Genomic DNA, 18,794 nt, shown 5'->3' with positions numbered 1-18,794 from the left:
GCCAGAAAGAGAGGAAGAAAGCAGGAAAGAAAGAAATGGAAGAGAGTGAGAAGGGAAACATTGCTTTAAGTTTGAGCTCGTCAGGTAACCCATATGTCCTCTCATCATGTGTTCTGTATTTGTTAACTCGACAGTGCAAGTCCAACCCCTTTCCCCAACCCCCTCCTGCAAATTCAAGCAGCAATCTGGGGTCGTGCTTACTGCCTTGGTCATTCTCTCTGCAGCTCGCAGTGAATATAAGCATACAATACAGCTCTTTCCACTCCGGCAACCTACAAACATTCAAAGGAATGCGTTTCTGAAGCCTATTGCTTACCTAGATCTTCCAGTTCTGAGGTCATGGACTTCGAGCGCAGCGTCAGTGCCGTGGTTGGAGCCCGCTTTGGAGGTGGTGGCGCTTTGTGGCAGAATTAAAGGAAAAGAGAGACAGTGTCTTAAAATTTGTTTTTGTTCAAAATCTACGTATGACTCCCACTCATCTGAACACTTTTACAGCCACCAAATCATATTATAGAACAGCTTGAACTTATCCATTTTACCTGACAGTAACTAATAGTATTCCTAGAGATTTGCTTAGAAAACTTGATCTTTTTTTCGCTTTCTTTTGAACACTAATTTGTAACTGATTCATATTTGGTAATTGCTGCATTAACAATACACTTAACAATGTCAAACAAGCAATTATGGTTTAAGAATGTGATTTCCGAAGTACAGATGTAGTTGACCAATCACATTTGAGTGTATGCCTGTGGAAGAAAATACATAAGCCAGCAAAAAGACAGGGTACTGCCACACAAAGTGAGCATGAAGCTGCACTTAATTACAGTGTATCAACCACACAATTCTGCTTTAAGAAATACAAAGTTCAAAGCACATTTACTATCAAAGTATGCATGCAATATACAACCTTGAGGCTTGTTTCCTCACAGACAGCCACACAACAAAGAAATCCAACAGAACCCATTAAAAAAAGACCATCTAATAATATGCAAAAAAATTATGCAAACAATTAAAGTAAGCAAGTAACATTCAGAACTAAAGTTCACAAAAGTGAGTTCACAGTCACAAAGCCAGTCACAGACAATCCAGGAACATGTTGGTTACAGATGTGGTCAATAATTATTGACCAATCACCCTTCACTATGTGCCTGTGGAAAAAGAAGTATGTAAAAGCCAGTCAGAAGACAAAGTGCTGGCAGGTGAAGTAATTATTGACCGATCACATTTGACTGTGTGTCTCTGGAAAAGTACACAAGCCAGTGAGAAGACGCAGAAGGTCTGGCAGCACCCAAGGAAAGAAGCACAGTGTTAACAATTCAGTTCAGAACCTTTCAAAATGAAAAGCAAGACAATAAATTTTGAGTTGTTGAGTAGGATGGGAGTAGAGAACTAAGAGAATATCTGAGGTAAGACCATAATATCAAAAACATAGGAGCAGAATTATGCCATAGGGCCATCGATTCTGCTCTGCCTATCCATTACAGTTGATTTCTTTTCCCTCTCACCCCTATTCTCCCGCCTTCTCCTGTAACCTTTGATACCCTTACTAATCAAGAAGCCATCAACTTCTGCTTTAAATATACCCAATGACTTGACCTCCACAGCCATCTGTAGAAATTAATTCAACAGATTCCCACCCTCTGTTTAAAGAAATTCTTCCTCATCTCTGTACTAAAGGGCCCAAAACTGCTCACAATGTACCAAATATGATCCGACCAATATCCATCATCAGGGACCCCCACCACCCATGTCATGCTTTCTTCTTACTGCTACAATCAGGGAGAAGGTACAGGAGCCTCAGGACAGCATAGCACCGAGTTCAGGAATAGTTATTACTCCTCAACTTTGAACCAAAGAAGATAACTTAACCTCATTTGTCCGATCACTGTTCCCTCAACCTATGGACTCACTTTCAAGAACTCCTTATTTTATGTTCTTGATATTTATTGCTTGTTTATTTATTATTATTTATTTATTTTGTATTTGCACTGTTTGTTGTCTTTTGCGCACTAGGTGTCCACCCCTTTGGATGTGATCTTTCATTGATTCTATTATGGCTATTGATTTAATAAGTATGCCTGCAAGAAAACAAATCTCAGGGTTGACATATGTGTACTTTGATAATAAATTTACTTTGAACTTCTAAGGCTGCAGCATCACATCTTTGCTTTTATATTCTAGTCCTTTCAAAATAAATGCAAACATTGCATTTATCTTCCTTACTGCCAATTCAACCTACAAGTTAGCCTTCAAGAAATCCAGTATGAGGATTCCCAAGCTAATGATATTGTGCCAAATATATTATTAATTAAGGCATCCGTTAGTCTTGTGAGACCATGGATCTGCGTCTAGAAAGTCTTCACTCTCCAGGGCGCAGGTCTGGGCAAGGTTGTATGGAAGACCAGCAGTTGCCTATGCTGCAAGTCTCCCCTCTCCATGACACCAATGTTGTCCAAGGGAAGGGCATTAGGACCCATACAGCTTGGCACCAGTGTCGTCGCAGAGCAATGTGTGATTAAGTGCCTTGCTCAAGGACACAACACATTGCCCCGGCTAGTCAGGTCGCTAGTCCAATACCATAACCACTTGGCCACGTGCCCACCATTGCTAAGTTGAGGCTCAAGTCAGACTTGAACTCACGAACTCGTGGTTTAAAAAGACCAGTGCTCTAATTCTTGAGCTACGGGGCCTCACCCAAGTGCCAAATAATTAAATAGGAAATCAAGTGTCCAACTATCTAATCTAATCTAAGCAAATGGGGTGCATGGTAAGCTGAAATGACACAAGAAAATCAGTGGATGTTGTCATCTGGAGTGAACTGTTCGAGTAACTCAGTAGGTTGAGCATGTCACCATATACTACCCGGAGATTCATCTTGTGGGCATTCATATTAAGTACAAGAAACACAATAGAATCAATGAAAGACCACACCCAACAGGATGGACAAACAACCAATATGCAAAAGTCAACCAACTGTGCAAATACAAAAAGAAAAAAATAATTATCAATAAATAAGCAATAAATATTGAGAACATATGATGGAGAGTCCTTGAAAGTGATCCCATGTTTTGTGGGAACAGTTCAATGTTAGGGTGAGTGAAGTTGAGTGAATTTATCCCTTCTGGTTCAAGAGCCTGATGGTTGAGAGATAATAACTGTTCCTGAGCCTCGATCCCCCGATGAGGAATGGCTCATGTACCTCTGGTTTCCTCCTCCTGAAGTCAATAATTAGCTCCTTGGTCTTGTTGACGTTGAGTGGGAGGTTGTTGCTGTGGTACCACTCAGCCAGATTTTCAATCTCCCTCCTACATGCTGATTCTTCACCATCTTTGATTTGGCCCACAACAATAGTGTCATCAGCAAATCTAAATATGGCATTGGAGCTGTGCTTAGCCTCACAGTTCAAAGTAAAAAGTGAGTTGAACAAGGGGCAAAGCTTACAAGCTTGTGGTGCCTTTGTGCTGATGGTGATGTTGCTGCCAATCTGACTGTCTGGGGTCTGCAAGTGAGGAAATTGAGGATCCAGTTGCACAAGGAGGTATTGCGACCTCGATCTTGAAGCTTCTTGATTGGTTTTGATGGAATGATAGTAATGAAGGCTGAGATATAGTCAATGAAGAGCATCCTGATGTATGCATCCTCACTGCCCAGGGTTGAGTGAAGAGCCAATGAAATACAATTCCAGTCAGTTGATCAGCACAAGTCTTTAGTGTTCGGCAAGGTACCCCATCTGGGCTGGATGCTTTCCGTGATTCACCCCCTGATGGATACTCTCACGTCAGCCTCAGAGACCGAAATCACAGGGCCATCAGGGGCTGAGTGAGTTCGTGAAGGTGCCTCTGTGTTCTGATGGTCAAAAAGAGCACAAAAAGAATTAATATGATCTGGGAGTGAAACCTTGTGGTCACCAATGTCGTTGGCAGGAAGTGGGGAGGCAAAGGGACAGATGATGACTCAGGTCAAGATCCTGTATTTGGACTGGAATATTGACCACCCCTTTGTCTCCATAGCTGAGTTCCTTCAGTGATTTGCTTTCTTGTTCCTTGCAAGTGGACCCAGATCCTGCTGTTTCAGTGCGCTCTTGGGCCTGGGTCCCGCCACCTCCATTCAGCCCGTATCCCAACTTTCCAATCACGCCTGACGCTTAAATCGGGTGGCACTGGGTTGCTCGTTGCTCTTGCACCAGGGCCATGCCACGTCCATAACCTCTCGGGCCTGGGATCTCTCTCACTCACTGACATTTTCTACTTTTGTTTTGGGGTGGGGTCAGATTGGGAAGAACACAGCGGACTGCCAATGGATGTCCTTTGGGTGCGGCGTGGTGTTGTTGCTGTTAACATAACGCAATTACAGCCCCAGCAGCCGGGTTCGATCTCCACTGCTGTCCGTAAAGAGTTTGTGGGTGTGTGGGTTTCATCTGGATTTCCTCCCACATTTCAAAGACATACAAGTTAGGAGGTTAATTGGTCACATGGGTGGAATTGGGTGGTGGGGGCTTGTTGGGTTAGACAGGTCTGTTTCCTGTACTGTGACCCTAAACAAATTTTAAAAAGATGGAAATCTCTGTTTATTATCGAAGCAGAATGCCGATATTTTGCCTGAACAATCAAAAATACCCGATGATGTTCATAAAGGAGAAAAGACCCGCCATCTGAACACAAAGTATATTTAAAATAAATTAAATCTTACAGATGTTTAGATTTGCCACCATCACATGACCCCTCTCCACTTCTCCTCAACCAGGGGTTCCCAACCATTTTTCTGACCTTTTTATCATGATTAAAAATGGTGCAAAAGCAGAAACAACAATTGATTTCAACAGACTGCAAAAGTGTCAGTGGACTGCATGGCCTATCTCGTTTTGTAAGAAGGTAAGAGAAAGCCTTTTTAAAATTTAATTGTTTGAAACAGGGAGCAGTGTGATGTTGATTCACCTGTCAATTATCAGCAGTTATTACAGTCTGTACACCAATTAATAATGCTGTATTATATTGTTCTAGCAAGTACATTTATGACTGTGATCAGTATTGCCACTGTAACCTGTGCTCTTACCCAAAACAACCTCGGCCACCCACACTACATTACCCTTAAAATCCTTAACCTCACGACAAGATAACGAATGCAAAAAGGGCAGACCTCATCTGCAACTTTAGAAAACTGAGAATTTACCTTCAAAGCCTAAAGGGACTTTGAATATGTATTTAGAAAAGAAACAAAAAATCAAAAAAGTAAATGGCAAGGGCAGAGGAATCTCTTCATTAAAAAAAACCAGCAGATGTTAGAATTTGGGAGTGAAATCAGAAATTGCTAGAAACTCTCAGTAGGTCAGACGGTATCTGTGGGAAAAGAAATGGAGTTAATGTTTCAGGTTAAAGATCTTCTGACAGAACTGGGAAAGGGTGAAGTTAGTTTTAAGATGCAAAGAGAGTGAGCAAGGAAGGTTAGGGCAAAGGGACTATCTGTGATAGGGTAAGGTCACAGTTAGAGAGAACAGTAGAGCATAGGAAAGGCCTTTCGGTCCAGAATGTTGTACCAAACTACTTAAACCCCTAAGTTAACTAAATCTTTCTGCCTAAGCAATGTCCTTACCAGAATCGGGTTTATTGTCACCAGCATGTGTTGTGAAATTTGTTAACTTGGCAGCAGCAGTTCAATGCAATACAGGATAATATAGAGAGAGAAAAATAATAAATATCTAAGTAGATCAATTACCGTAAGTAAATATATACAAACATATACATATATATTAAATAGATTAAAATGATGCAAAAGCAGAAATAATAAATATTTTCAGGAAGTAAAAGTCAAGGTAGTGTTCATGGGTTCAATGTCCATTTATGAATAATATGGCAGAGGGGAAGAAGTTGTCCCTGAATTGCTGAGTGTGTGCCATCAGGCTTCTGTACCTCCTTCCTGAAGGTAACAATGAAAAGAGGGCATGCTCTGGGTGATGGAGGTCCTTAGTAGTTGATGCTGCCTTTCTGAAGCACCGCTCCTTGAAGCTAGTACCCAAGATAGAGCCAACTAATTTTACAAGTTTTTGTAGCTTCTTTTGGTCCTGTGCAGCAGCACCCTCCCACCTGCGTACCAGAGAGTGATGCAGCCTTTCAGAATGCTCTCTACAGTACATCTATAGAGGTTTTCCAGTGTTTCGGTTGACAAACCAAATCTCTTCAAACTTCTAAGAAAATACAGCCATTGACTTGCCTTCTTTATTGCTGCATCCTTTCATTTTCTGCAAATTCATGTGCCTAAGAGCTTTTTAATCACCTCCACTTGTATTTGTCACCATCACCACCCTGCCAGCACATTCTAGACACCCATCACTCTCAGGGTAAAAAACTTGCCCTGCAGATCCCATCAAAGTTGCTGGTGAACGCAGCAGGCCAGGCAGCATCTCTAGGAGGAGGTACAGTCGACGTTTCAGGCCAAGACCCTTTGTCAGGACTAACTGAAGGAAGAGTTAGTAAGAGATTTGAAAGTGGGAGGGGGAGGGGGAGGGGGAGATCCAAAATGATAGGAGAAGACAGGAGGGGGGAGGGATGGAGCCAAGAGCTGGACAGGTGATTGGCAAAAGGGACATGAGAGGATCATGGGACAGGAGGCCCAGGGAGAAGGAAAAGGGGGAGGGGGGGGAACCCAGAGGTTGGGCAAGGGGTATAGTCAGAGGGACAGAGGGAGAAAAAGGAGAGTGAGAGAAAGAATGTGTGTATATAAATAACGGATGGGGTACGAGGGGGAGGTGGGGCATTAGCGGAAGTTAGAGAAGTCAATGTTCATGCCATCAGGTTGGAGGCTACCCAGACGGAATATAGGGTGTTGTTCCTCCAACCTGAGTGTGGCTTCATCTTTACAGTAGAGGAGGCCGTGGATAGACATGCCAGAATGGGAATGGGATGTGGAATTAAAATGTGTGGCCACTGGGAGATCCTGCTTTCTCTGGCGGACAGAGCGTAGATGTTCAGCAAAACGATCTCCCAGTCTGCGTCGGGTCTCGCCAATATATAGAAGGCCACATCGGGAGCACCGGATGCAGTATATCACCCCAGTCGACTCACAGGTGAAGTGTCGCCTCACCTGGAAGGACTGTCTGGGGCCCTGAATGGTGGTAAGGGAGGAAGTGTAAGGGCATGTGTAGCACTTGTTCTGCTTACAAGGATAAGTGCCAGGAGGGAGATCAGTGGGGAGGGATCCCAGTGGCCACGCATTTTAATTCCACATCCCATTCTCATTCTGATATGTCTATCCACAGCCTCCTCTACTGTAAAGAAGAAGCCACACTCAGCTTGGAGGAGCAACACCTTATATTCCGTCTGGGTAGCCTCCAACTTGATGGCATGAACATTCTCTAACTTCCGCTAATGCCCCACCTCCCCCTCGTACCCCATCCGTTATTTATATACACACATTTTTTCTCTCACTCACCTTTTTCTCCCTCTGTCCCCCTCACTATACCCCTTGCCCATCCTCTGGGTTCCCCCCCTCCCCCTTTCCTTCTCCCCGGGCCTCCTGTCCCATGATCCTCTCATATCCCCTTTGCCAATCACCTGTCCAGCTCTTGGCTCCATCCCTCCCCCTCCTGTCTTCTCCTATCATTTTGGATCTCCCTCTCCCCCTCCCACTTTCAAATCTCTTACTAGCTCTTCCTTTAGTTAGTCCTGATGAAGGGTCTCGGCCCGAAACGTTGACTGTACCTCTTCCTAGAGATGCTGCCTGGCCTGCTGCGTTCACCAGCAACTTTGATGTGTGTTGCTTGAATTTCCAGCATCTGCAGAATTCCTCGTGTTCGTCCCTGCAGATCTCTTTCAGCTTGCCCCCTCTCACTTTAAGTGGACGCCCTCAATTATTAGACATTTCAACCCTGGGGAAAAAGGGATACTGTCTGCCTACTCTATCTATGCCTATGAAAATCTTATTAACTTCTTTCAGGCATCCCCTCAAATTTTGCCACTCCAGAGAAAAAAATACCCAAGTTTGACCATCCTCTCGTATAGCATATGCAGGCATCATATTGCTATGGTGAAATGCTCTTTACAAAATCTGATTGATTAATGGTGCCAGTTGGAGAGAAAGCAAAGGTACAGTAAAAGCTGTGAAAAGTAGGTCAGAACTGGTACAGGAAAAATGAAATCAAAATCCGAATGTGAGACCTGTCATGTATCTCAGGAAGTGTCTGGAGGACAGAAGAACTGAATTTGTAAACAGCAAGTGGATTGCTCATTTGGGAGCTAGTATATGCAGATGTACTAAATATTCATTTCTGGCTTTTCTAAATTACCTCACTCTTCAGAATTCAACTTAAAATCTACCTCCCCCCCACAGATTTCTATGTTGGTAGAGTGATTTTATATTTGAATATATAAGAATACAGCACAGTACAGGCTCTTTAACCCATGATGTTTTGCTGACCTTTTAACCTACTTCAAGATCAATTTAACCCTTCCCTCCCACTAAATCCTCCAATGTCTTTCGCCCACCTGCCTGCCTTATGTAACGCCCTGGGACAGGTTTCACTGCTGATATAATGGTTGCTCTGTAGCAGCAGTGGTTGGGTTACGGGGGCTTTGGAAGGTGCGCTGTCCAATAAAGGGAGTGTTTCTTCTTATGTTCCTGAGACCAAGGTGATCTGGGTCTTCTTATTCAGTGGAAGATGGAGAGCAAAAATGCCAGAATGGAGAGGTTGTAGACTGCAGGACGAAGTGAACTTGGAATGGGGCCAGGAGTCGACGATGCCTGGGGCCGGGGGGGGGGGTGCGGATATCGATGGAGGACTAATGGATGGGAAACTGTGAGCTCCAATGTGCACGTTAGACTGTTTCATTAAAATGGGCCCTTTTCTTTATGTTTTTCTTTATTAACTCTCTAGTCAAATTAAGAATTATAAAGCTAAATTGTTTAATTGCATATGGTGTACTGTCTGTTATTTCACGGTACTGACTTGTAACAGGGGAACACATCACGCAGCATCCACACAAACAAAAGGTTTTACACCTCAGATGTCATACGTTTGGCAGGGCCAGAGACCGTCTTTCCTAGTCTAATGATGCCGGCTGAACCTGAGACTTACACTTATATGTCCATAATTAGGAGAATGGGCAGAGAAGTGGCAGATGGAATTTGGTGTCAGGAAGTGTATGCACTTTGGAAGAAGAAATGAAAGGGTTGACCATTTTCTAAATGGAGAGAAAATACAAAAAAAAAACGGAGGTGCAAAGGGACTTGGAAGTCCTTGTGCAGGATTCTCAAAAGGTTAATTTGCAGGTTGAGTCTGTGGGTGAGGAAGGCAAAAGCAACGTTAACATTCATTTCGAGAGGACTGGAATATAGAGCAAGGATGTAATGTTGAGACTTTATAAAGCAATGGTGAGGCCTCACTTGGAGTATTGTGTGCAGGTTTTGGCCCCTTATCTTAGAAAGGATGTGTTGAATCTGGAGAGGGTTCAAAGGAAGTTTGCTAAAGTGATTGCAGGATTGAATGATTGAATGGCTTGTCATATGAAAAGTGTTTGATGGCCCTGGGCCTGTATTCAGAAACATGAGGGGTGACACCATTGAAATCTATCAAATGGTGAAAGGCTTTGATAGAGGGGACATGCAGAGGATGATGGGAGAGTCTAAGACCAGAGGACACAGCCTCAGAATAGAGGAGTGTCCTTTTAGAATAGAGATGAGGAGGAATTCCTTTAGTCAGAGAGTGCTGAATCTGTGGAATTCTTTGCCACAGGCAGCTCTGGAGCCATCTTATATATATATTTAAGGCAGAGGTTGATAGATTCTTGATTGGTCAGGGCATGAAGGGGTATGGGGAGAAGGCAGGAGATTGGGGCTGAGAGGAAAAATGTATAGCTAATATGAAATGGTGGAGCAGACTCAATAGGACAAATGGCCCAATTCTGCTTGTATATCTTATGGTCTTCTAATGTATCTTCCTCCAACACCATCCAAGGCCCTGTTATGTGCACCCACCACTCTTTTTGTAAACACCCGCCTCTGACATCCCCTATACTTTCCACCAATCACTTTAAAATTATGCACCCTTCTATTAGCCATTTTGCCTGGGAAAAAGGCACTGGCTATCCACTCACTGTTTGCCTTTTATCATCTTGTGCACCTCTATCAAGCCACTTCTCATCCTCCTTTATTTCAAAGAGAAAAGCCCTGGCTTGTTCAACCTTTCCTCACAGGACATGCTCTCTAATCCAGGCAGCATCCTGGAAAATGTCCTCTACATCCTCTCTAAAGCTGCCACATCCTTCCTCTGATGAGGCACCAGAACTGAACAAAATATTCCAAGTATGGTCTAACCCATGTTTTATAGAGCTGCACACATCAAAGTTGCTGGTGAACGCAGCAGGCCAAGCAGCATCTATAGGAAGAGGTGCAGTCGACGTTTCAGGCCGAGACCCTTCGTCAGGACTAACTGAAGGAAGAGTGAGTAAGGGATTTCAAAGCTGGAGGGGGAGGGGGAGATGCAAAATGATAGGAGAAGACAGGAGGGGGAGGGATAGAGCCGAGAGCTGGACAGGTGATAGGCAAAAGGGGATACGAGAGGATCATGGGACAGGAGGTCCGGGAAGAAAGACAGGGGGGGGGGGGTGACCCAGAGGATAAGCAAGAGGTATATTCAGAAGGACAGAGGGAGAAAAAGGAGAGTGAGAGAAAGAATGTGTGCGTAAAAATGAGTAACAGATGGGGTACGAGGGGGAGGTGGGGCCTAGCGGAAGTTAGAGAAGTCAATGTTCATGCCATCAGGTTGGAGGCTACCCAGACGGAATATAAGGTGTTGTTCCTCCAACCTGAGTGTGGCTTCATCTTTACAGTAGAGGAGGCCGTGGATAGACATGTCAGAATGGGAATGGGATGTGGAATTAAAATGTGTGGCCACTGGGAGATCCTGCTTTCTATGGCAGAAGTTTCGCCACCTCCAACGGGATCCCACCACTAAGCACATCTTTCCCTCCCCCCCCTCTCTGCATTCCGCAGGGATCGCTCCCTACACAACTCCCTTGTCCATTCGTCCCCCCCATCCCTCCCCACTGATCTCCCTCCTGGCACTTATCCGTGTAAGCGGAACAAGTGCTACACATGCCCTTACACTTCCTCCCTTACCACCATTCAGGGCCCCAAACAGAATTTCCAGGTGAGGCATCACTTCACCTGTGAGTCGACTGGGGTGATAGACTGCGTCCGGTGCTCCCGATGTGGCCTTTTATATATTGGTGAGACCCGACGCAGACTGGGAGACCGCTTTGCTGAACATCTACGCTCTGTCCGCCAGAGAAAGCAGGATCTCCCAGTGGCCACACATTTTAATTCCACATCCCATTCCCATTCTGACATGTCTATCCACGGCCTCCTCTACTGTAAAGATGAAGCCACACTCAGGTTGGAGGAACAACACCTTATATTCCGTCTGGGTAGCCTCCAACCTGATGGCATGAACATTGACTTCTCTAACTTCCGCTAGGCCCCACCTCCCCCTCGTACCCCATCTGTTACTCATTTTTATGCACACATTCTTTCTCTCACTCTCCTTTTTCTCCCTCTGTCCCTCTGAATATACCTCTTGCCCATTCTCTGGGTCACCCCCCCCTCCCCGTCTTTCTTCCCGGACCTCCTGTCCCATGATCCTCTCGTATCCCCTTTTGCCTATCACCTGTCCAGCTCTTGGCTCTATCCCTCCCCCTCCTGTCTTCTCCTATCATTTTGCATCTCCCCCTCCCCCTCCAGCTTTGAAATCCCTTACTCACTCTTCCTTCAGTTAGTCCTGACGAAGGGTCTCGGCCTGAAACGTCGACTGCACCTCTTCCTATAGATGCTGCTTGGCCTGCTGCGTTCACCAGCAACTTTGATGTGTGTTGCTTGAATTTCCAGCATCTGCAGAATTCCTGTTGTTTGCGTTTTATAGAGCTGCATCATTATCTTCTGGCTCTTGAAATTAATCCCCCAGCTAATTAGACAAATGGACCATACACCTTCTGAATGACCCTATCAACCAACACCATAACTTAAAGGGATCTATAGATGTATGCAGTTGATGAAGTTCAGAAATAAGAACAGAAGAACTAATGTTGGGAGGATTAACATTAAATCATGCTCATTATAAGTTAAAAGGCTGTCTGTTTTACCTTCCTCAATCCATAACCGAACCTCACTTATCTATTAGTAAATCCTTAGCCTAAATTATTTTCTTTGTCAACAGGGTGAATGTCACCATCTCTGTGACACTGCTTCTGTTATTTAGCATTCAAGGATAGGTTAGAATAAATGTGTAAATGCTTCTGAAGAAGCTGGCGGTTAATTAACATCAGTGTAACCTTCATGTGAATTTGAAGCTTACATAAAAAAAATAGAATGTTATCCCTGAGCAATGTGTTTAGGCAGAATTAGAATTTGGCATTTGCTGGAAGTCATTAAAAAAGGAAAATCAAAAAAAATTTTACAGATGCTGGAAATTTGAAATAAAAACAGAAAATGGCTGGTAACACTCAGCAAGCCAGACAATATCCGATGTAAGAGAATTAGATTTACATTTTCAATTTGAAGACCCTTCATCAGAAAAGATAGACAAGGATAGATGGTGAAATAGGAGAAAGAACAGTTAAAACAATGTTTGTATATATATACGTCTCTTCCAAAGGTGGGGTAAGGCACTCCCTCCCTTCGCTAGCCTGCAGGTCTCCCTTGGACAAGGTGCAGCATCTGCTAAGCACGCCCATCCCCAATTAGGGTCACATGAAGCCATTATGGTCATATAAGCAGCTGGTACATATCACAAGTCCTAGTTATGTGACCACTGACACCAGGCAGACAATCTCTGAAGAGTATTGATAATGGCTGCGGTCACCTGTCTTGTAAAGACACTGCCCAGAAGGCGGCAATGGCAAACCACTTCTGTAGAAAAGCAAGCTACCAAGAACAGTCATGGTCGCCTATTCATACGACACAGCAGATAATGAGGATGATGATATTTTTAGACTGAATCACAAAGTAGTAAATTTCAGATTGTTTAACCACTTTATGAAGGTAATTTTGCTTTGTTTTACTTAGCTTAACATTATTTTTCAGAGATTATGCCATGGTGAACAGAGATACGTGCTGATAAACTTCACCTACATTTATGCTACATTTAAAAAAAAATTATTAATTGGTCTTTTAACAGAAAAAATGGTTCTGAATTAGATCTTAAAATTAATAAGGGGCTTGAAGGAGATGATTGATGCGTGATTTCACATGGTGATGGGGAGGTGAGTGGCTGGCGTGAGGGAGCAGGTAGAACTTTGGCCTCATTACTCCAGTGACCCAAGTCTGGTGCAATCTTGTGGAGTTTGCACAATTTTCCGTTGAATGGGTGAACTTCCATGGATGTTCTGGTTCCCTCCCATGGACTAAAGATGTGCAGGTACAGTAGGTGTGTGAACCAGTCACTACAAGTTATCTCTGAGGTATTAGAGTGTGGAGAGATAATTGGAGGGAGTTGATAGACATGCCTGAGAGAATAGGATACATGGAAATAATGGGGGGGGGGGGGAACTGGATTACACTGAAGGACGGTATAGAATCAATGGGCTGAACAGCTTCCTACTACACTATGAGAAGATATTAAAAACAAAATCAAGCACCAGAGGAATGCAGATTGTTGTGAAGAAATTCGGGAGGAAAGGGGGGCTTATATTGATAAGGTGAATTGCAGTAGGTGGGAGGAGAGGGGAGAATATACAGTAGAATATAGAAAATAAAATTACAATAAAGGCTCTTCGGCTCACAATTTTATGCTGCCTTTTTTTAACCTACTTTGTGAGCAATCTAACCCTATCCTCCTACATAGCCCATAAACCTCTATTTCTTTTTTATCCATATTCCTGTCTAAGAGTCTCTTAACATATCAGCCTTGACCAATACTCCTGGCAGTGAACTCCAGACACTTACCAGTCTCTGTAAAAAAAAACCTACCTCTGACATCTCCGCTAAACTTTCCTCCACTCATCAGAAAAGGATGTCCTCTGGTATTAGCCATTGCTGCCCAAGGAAAAAAAGGTCCTCTCTACCTATGATCTTATACACGTCTGTCAAGAGCCCTCTCGTCCTCTTTCACTCCAAAAAGAAAAGCCCAAGTCTACTCAACCTTTCCTCATCAGACATTCTCTCTCATCCAAGCAGCATCCTGGTAAATCTTCTCAGCTCCATTGGTAAAGCCCCCCTATAATGAGGTAACGAGGACTGAACACCATGTTCCAAGTGTGGTCTAACCACAGTTTTGTAGAGCTGTAACAGTACCGTGTGGCTCTTGAGCTCGGTCCTTTGACTAGTAAAGCTGTTGGCATCAGCCTGAAAGTCAGAATGATCTGCTTTTTCTCTGAATTATTTAGTTGCCAGATGAAAGCGAAGTTAAGGTTAGGATCTAAGATTAAGCCCCTCCCCCACCCAGTTGCAGGAGGGAGAATAATCAACGTATAATCCTCATACATTCTCAGCACCAGAAGGCTTGGGACATTGAGCATACTTCCTCCCCGACAGACACAAATTTACCACCAGCGGATATTAAAACAATTATTGTCAGTATTTGTAACATTTGTCTTGCATTTCCTCATGCAAGTTCTATTTAATTCACTGAATTAAAAATAGTAGTGTAGTGGTCAGCACAACGCTTTGCAGTGCAGGTGACCTGGGTTCAATTCCTTCCACTGCCTGTAAAGAGATTATACGTTCTCCCTGTGATCGCATGGGATGCCTCTGGATGCTGCGGTTTCCTCCCACAGTCCAAAGACATACCGGTTGCTAGGTTAATTAGTAATTTGTAAATTGTCCTGTGATTAGGCTCAGATTAAATTGGGTGATTGCTGAGCAGCGCAGCTCAAAGGGCTGGAAGGACCAATTCCGTGCTGGATAGTAATCAATCAATTTAAAAAAAAGCTCTGGTCAGACCAAACGTGGGGGGTGCAGAGGAGATGCTGACAGAACTGGAGAGCATATCTTATGAGGACAGTTTGAGCAAGCTAGGGCTTTTCTCTTTGGAGTGAAGGAGGATGAGATGTGACTTGATCGAGGTGTACAGGATGATAAGAGGCATAGATAGAGTGGAGAGCCAGCATCTTTTTCCTAGGATGGAAATGGCAAATACGACGGACATAATTTTAAGATGCTTGGAGGAAAGTATGGGGGGATATTTGAGATAGGTTTTTTTTAAACAGGGAGATAGATGGGTGTGTGGTATGTGCTGCCAGGGGAAGTGGTAGAGGCGGATACATTAGGGACATTAGCGACATTAGGGTTGAAAGAAAAATGGAGAACCATGTAGAAGGGAAGGTTTTGATTAATTTTAAAGTAGGTTAAAGGGTGGGCACAACATCGTGGTCCAAAGAACCTGTAATTTGCTGTATTGTTCTACGTTGTACTGCGCATGCACATATGCATGCCATTCAGATAAGGCTGCCTAGGCGGGCCACACTGAAATTTGTAAATGATTGAGCTTAATTTTATGCTGATAAATGTTTGCCATATATAGTCATAGTCATACTTTATTGATCCCGGGGGAAATTGGTTTTCGTTACAGTTGCACCATAAATAATAAATAGTAATAGAACCATAAATAGTTAAATAGTAATATATAAATTATGCCAGTAAATTATGAACTAAGTCCAGGACCAGCCTATCGGCACAGGGTGTCTGACCCTCCAAGGGAGGAGTTGTAAAGTTTGATGGCCACAGGCAGGAATGATTTCCTATGACGCTCTATATACCACTTTTTTTCTGTAGAAACTACCGTGCTTTTATTTGGAGGGTTGCTGTAGTTTGTTTCCTCTGTTCTTTAAATACAATAAATTGTGTTTGCTCTGTAACAGGCCGCTGAGTCATACACCTTTGCCATTTCCAGCTCTCTGGCTGACGTTCACTTTTATTAGGTACAGCTGTACCTAATGAAATGATGAAATGTACCTGATGAACTGATAAGCCAGGCTTTGGGCCTACTCCAGGGTTCAGATCTGAGGACTCAGTTTTGGTTAGAAATGCTGTTGTTCGTTTTAATTGTTTGCATGATTTGTTTTTCCTTTCTCTTGTGCATCGAGTGTTGGTCTTTTATTTTTATTCTTTTTTTCTAATTGGGTTCTTTCAGGTTTCATGCTTTGTGGCTACTTGTGAGCAAGCAAATCTCAAAGTTGTATAACTTATACATTCTGCGATAATAAACGTACTCGAATCTTGTACACCTGCTCATTAATGCAAATATTTGATTAACTAATCCCGTGGCAGCAACTGAATGCATAACAACATGCAGACATGATCAGACTAGGGAAGTCTTCCTCTCCCAGAGGAGAAAAGAAAAGGATAAAAAGAAAAATGTCCAACCAACTGAGCCAATATCACAGATGGATGACAGACAGACACCAAAAATTAAGGGACCCAAAGTTTTACAATTAGTTGCCATTTTATTAGGTACACCCGCTCATTAATGCAAATATGTAATCAGTCAATCAAGCGGGAGCAACACAATGAAAAAAAGCATGCCCACATGGTCAAGAGGTTCACTTGTTGTTCAGAAAATGCCTTGTTAATGAGAGAGGTCAGAGGAGAATGGCCAGGCTGGTTCAAGCTGACAGGAAGGTAACAGTAATTCAAATAGCTGTGTTATTTGAGTTTCTGATGTGGAGAAGAGCATCTCTGAATGTACAACATATTGAAGCTTGAAGTGGTTGGGCTACAGCAGCAGAGGACTGCTGAGAAGATCATTGAAGTCTCTCTTCCCCCCATCAGAAATATTTATCAGGCACACTGCCCATGTAGGGCTCTAACAATCACTTCCATTTGTCCAACAATCTCAGGCAAGAGGTACCGTAGCATTCGGACAAGGACATTTAGGATGGGAAATAGCTTCTTCCCCCAGGCCGTGAAACTACTGAATAATCTGACACCACTTGGGTCTTATGACATATGAAGTGCCAGTAGCGTTATCTTGTTTATTTTTTAACTTGTGTCGTAAATGCCCCTTATTATTTGTTAATTTGTTTGCGGTAATATTACTTTCTGTGATGCGTGTGAGTTATATGTACCTTGTGGTTCACCTTGGTCCTCCAGGAACATGTTTTGATTGGCAGCGTATAGGTGTATGGTTGAACATTAATAAGCTTCAACTTACACTCAATGGCTACATTATTATGTACAGGAGGTATCGAATAAAGTGCCCACTAAGTGTAGTGTTTGGCAATAAGAACTTGCCCTAAAATGTTAGGTGTCTCAATCATGATGCATAATGCCCTTTAACTGCATTGTCCTAATGCTACAGAAAAATGTCTATCTTGTATAAACATCAAATGTAAACTTATTTCCATAGATGCTGCCTGACCTACTGAGTTCCTTCAGCATTTTAGACCCTAAGATCATGAGACAGAGGAGCAGAATTAGGCCATTTAGCCCATCAAGTCCTCTCGCCATTTCATTGTGGCTGATCCAATTATCCTCTCAGTCCCAGTCCTTCTCCCTGTATCCCTTCCTGCTCTGACCAATCAAGAATCTATCAACCTCTGCCTTAAATATACTTAAAGACTTGGTCTCCACAGCCATCTGTGGCAACAAATTCTACAGATTCACCACTCTCTGGTTAAAGTAGTTCCTCCTCATCTCTGTTCTAGAATGACACCTCTCTATTCTGAGGCTGTGTCCTATTGTGCGTGTTGCTACAGTACTGGGCAATAAGTCTTAGCTATGTAGGTATAGCAGGGTGCTTAAGACTTTTGCACAGTACTATATTTGTCATAGTGCAGCAGAGAGTAAGTTTATTAATCTGGTGGCAAGCAAAGCATGTTGGGAAGTGTGAGGGTGAAGCGCCATGGGAGGGGGTGTGAGACAGGTGGTAGAGGAGAGCTGGAGGGGGGTCGTGCAGGTGCAGATACACCCAGCCCCAAGACACCATGCAAAGTCATTTAATTTCAAATGATTGGTTTATTGATTATTACAGAATGTCTCCCTGGAACTTCCCACTCCCTCCCCTCCTCCTTCCCCTTTTCCTAACCATGATTCCCTTGTCTCTGCCCCCTTCCCACTCTCCATCCACAATAGAGACCCAGATCAGAATCAGGTTTATCATCACTCACATATGTCATTCTCCAAGAGGACCACAACCCTGTCGGAGGGGCTGGAGGCTTGTGTGCTTCAATGACCCAGAGAGCTATGTTGGCTGGAGTCTGGGCCTTGTGCTTTGGCTCGTGGTAGGGTCACCAATGCCAAAAAGGTCAAAGGATAGAGGCCAGACTAAGACTGGTCACCAATTCTCCAGTTTTCAGGGTTCAGCTCAGGGCTTACAACCCTGACAGGTAAAACAAAATTGTTTTGGAATGTACATCCGTGTGCAATTGTAAGGACAGATGAAAATGAAGAACCTTCATTGCTGTCCTAAACATCAGGGACAGTAAGTAAGTACTTATCTTATGAAATGTGCTTTCCTTGTGGCAGCAATGCAGTGCACTACATAAAATCACTACAGTACTGTGCACTGTAGTGTAGTAAAAAACCTGCTCTTATAACCATTAATGGTTTGATCCTAAATTTAGAGACTAGAATAATGCTCAAACCACAAAACTAATGTGACTAAAACATTAAAGGAAGTTTAGACATGAGCATTTTTTAAAGATCAAAGTCCACCGGAAAGACAAAAATAAGGATGTTTAAATAACAATAATCTGTACCGGCCTAAGTTTAAACTGGGCTGCTTACAGATGAAATGGTTCAATTAACTTGTCATATTAATCTTATCTTTGGAAGATGATCAAATTCCATCGCTCATTCTGAGATAGGAACAG

General features: G+C 43.2%; 1 protein-coding gene across 3 annotated transcripts in view; it reads right to left on the bottom strand.

Annotated features, from left to right (window-relative positions):
- Window positions 1-18,794, bottom strand: part of shank2b (SH3 and multiple ankyrin repeat domains 2b) — a 1,127,200-nt gene that overhangs the window by 101,743 nt on the left and 1,006,663 nt on the right. For all 3 annotated transcript variants that reach the window (XM_063061684.1, XM_063061685.1, XM_063061687.1), the window contains exon 18: window positions 317-397. In XM_063061684.1, coding sequence (XP_062917754.1) covers window positions 317-397 — 81 coding nt within the window. The remainder of the gene's footprint in view (window positions 1-316; window positions 398-18,794) is intronic.

This window comes from Mobula hypostoma, chromosome 11 (genome assembly GCF_963921235.1).
Source record: "Mobula hypostoma chromosome 11, sMobHyp1.1, whole genome shotgun sequence".
Classification (NCBI taxonomy): Eukaryota; Metazoa; Chordata; class Chondrichthyes; order Myliobatiformes; family Myliobatidae; genus Mobula; species Mobula hypostoma.
Note: the sequence above shows the minus strand (reverse complement) of the source record. Positions and strands in the feature narration are given on the sequence as shown.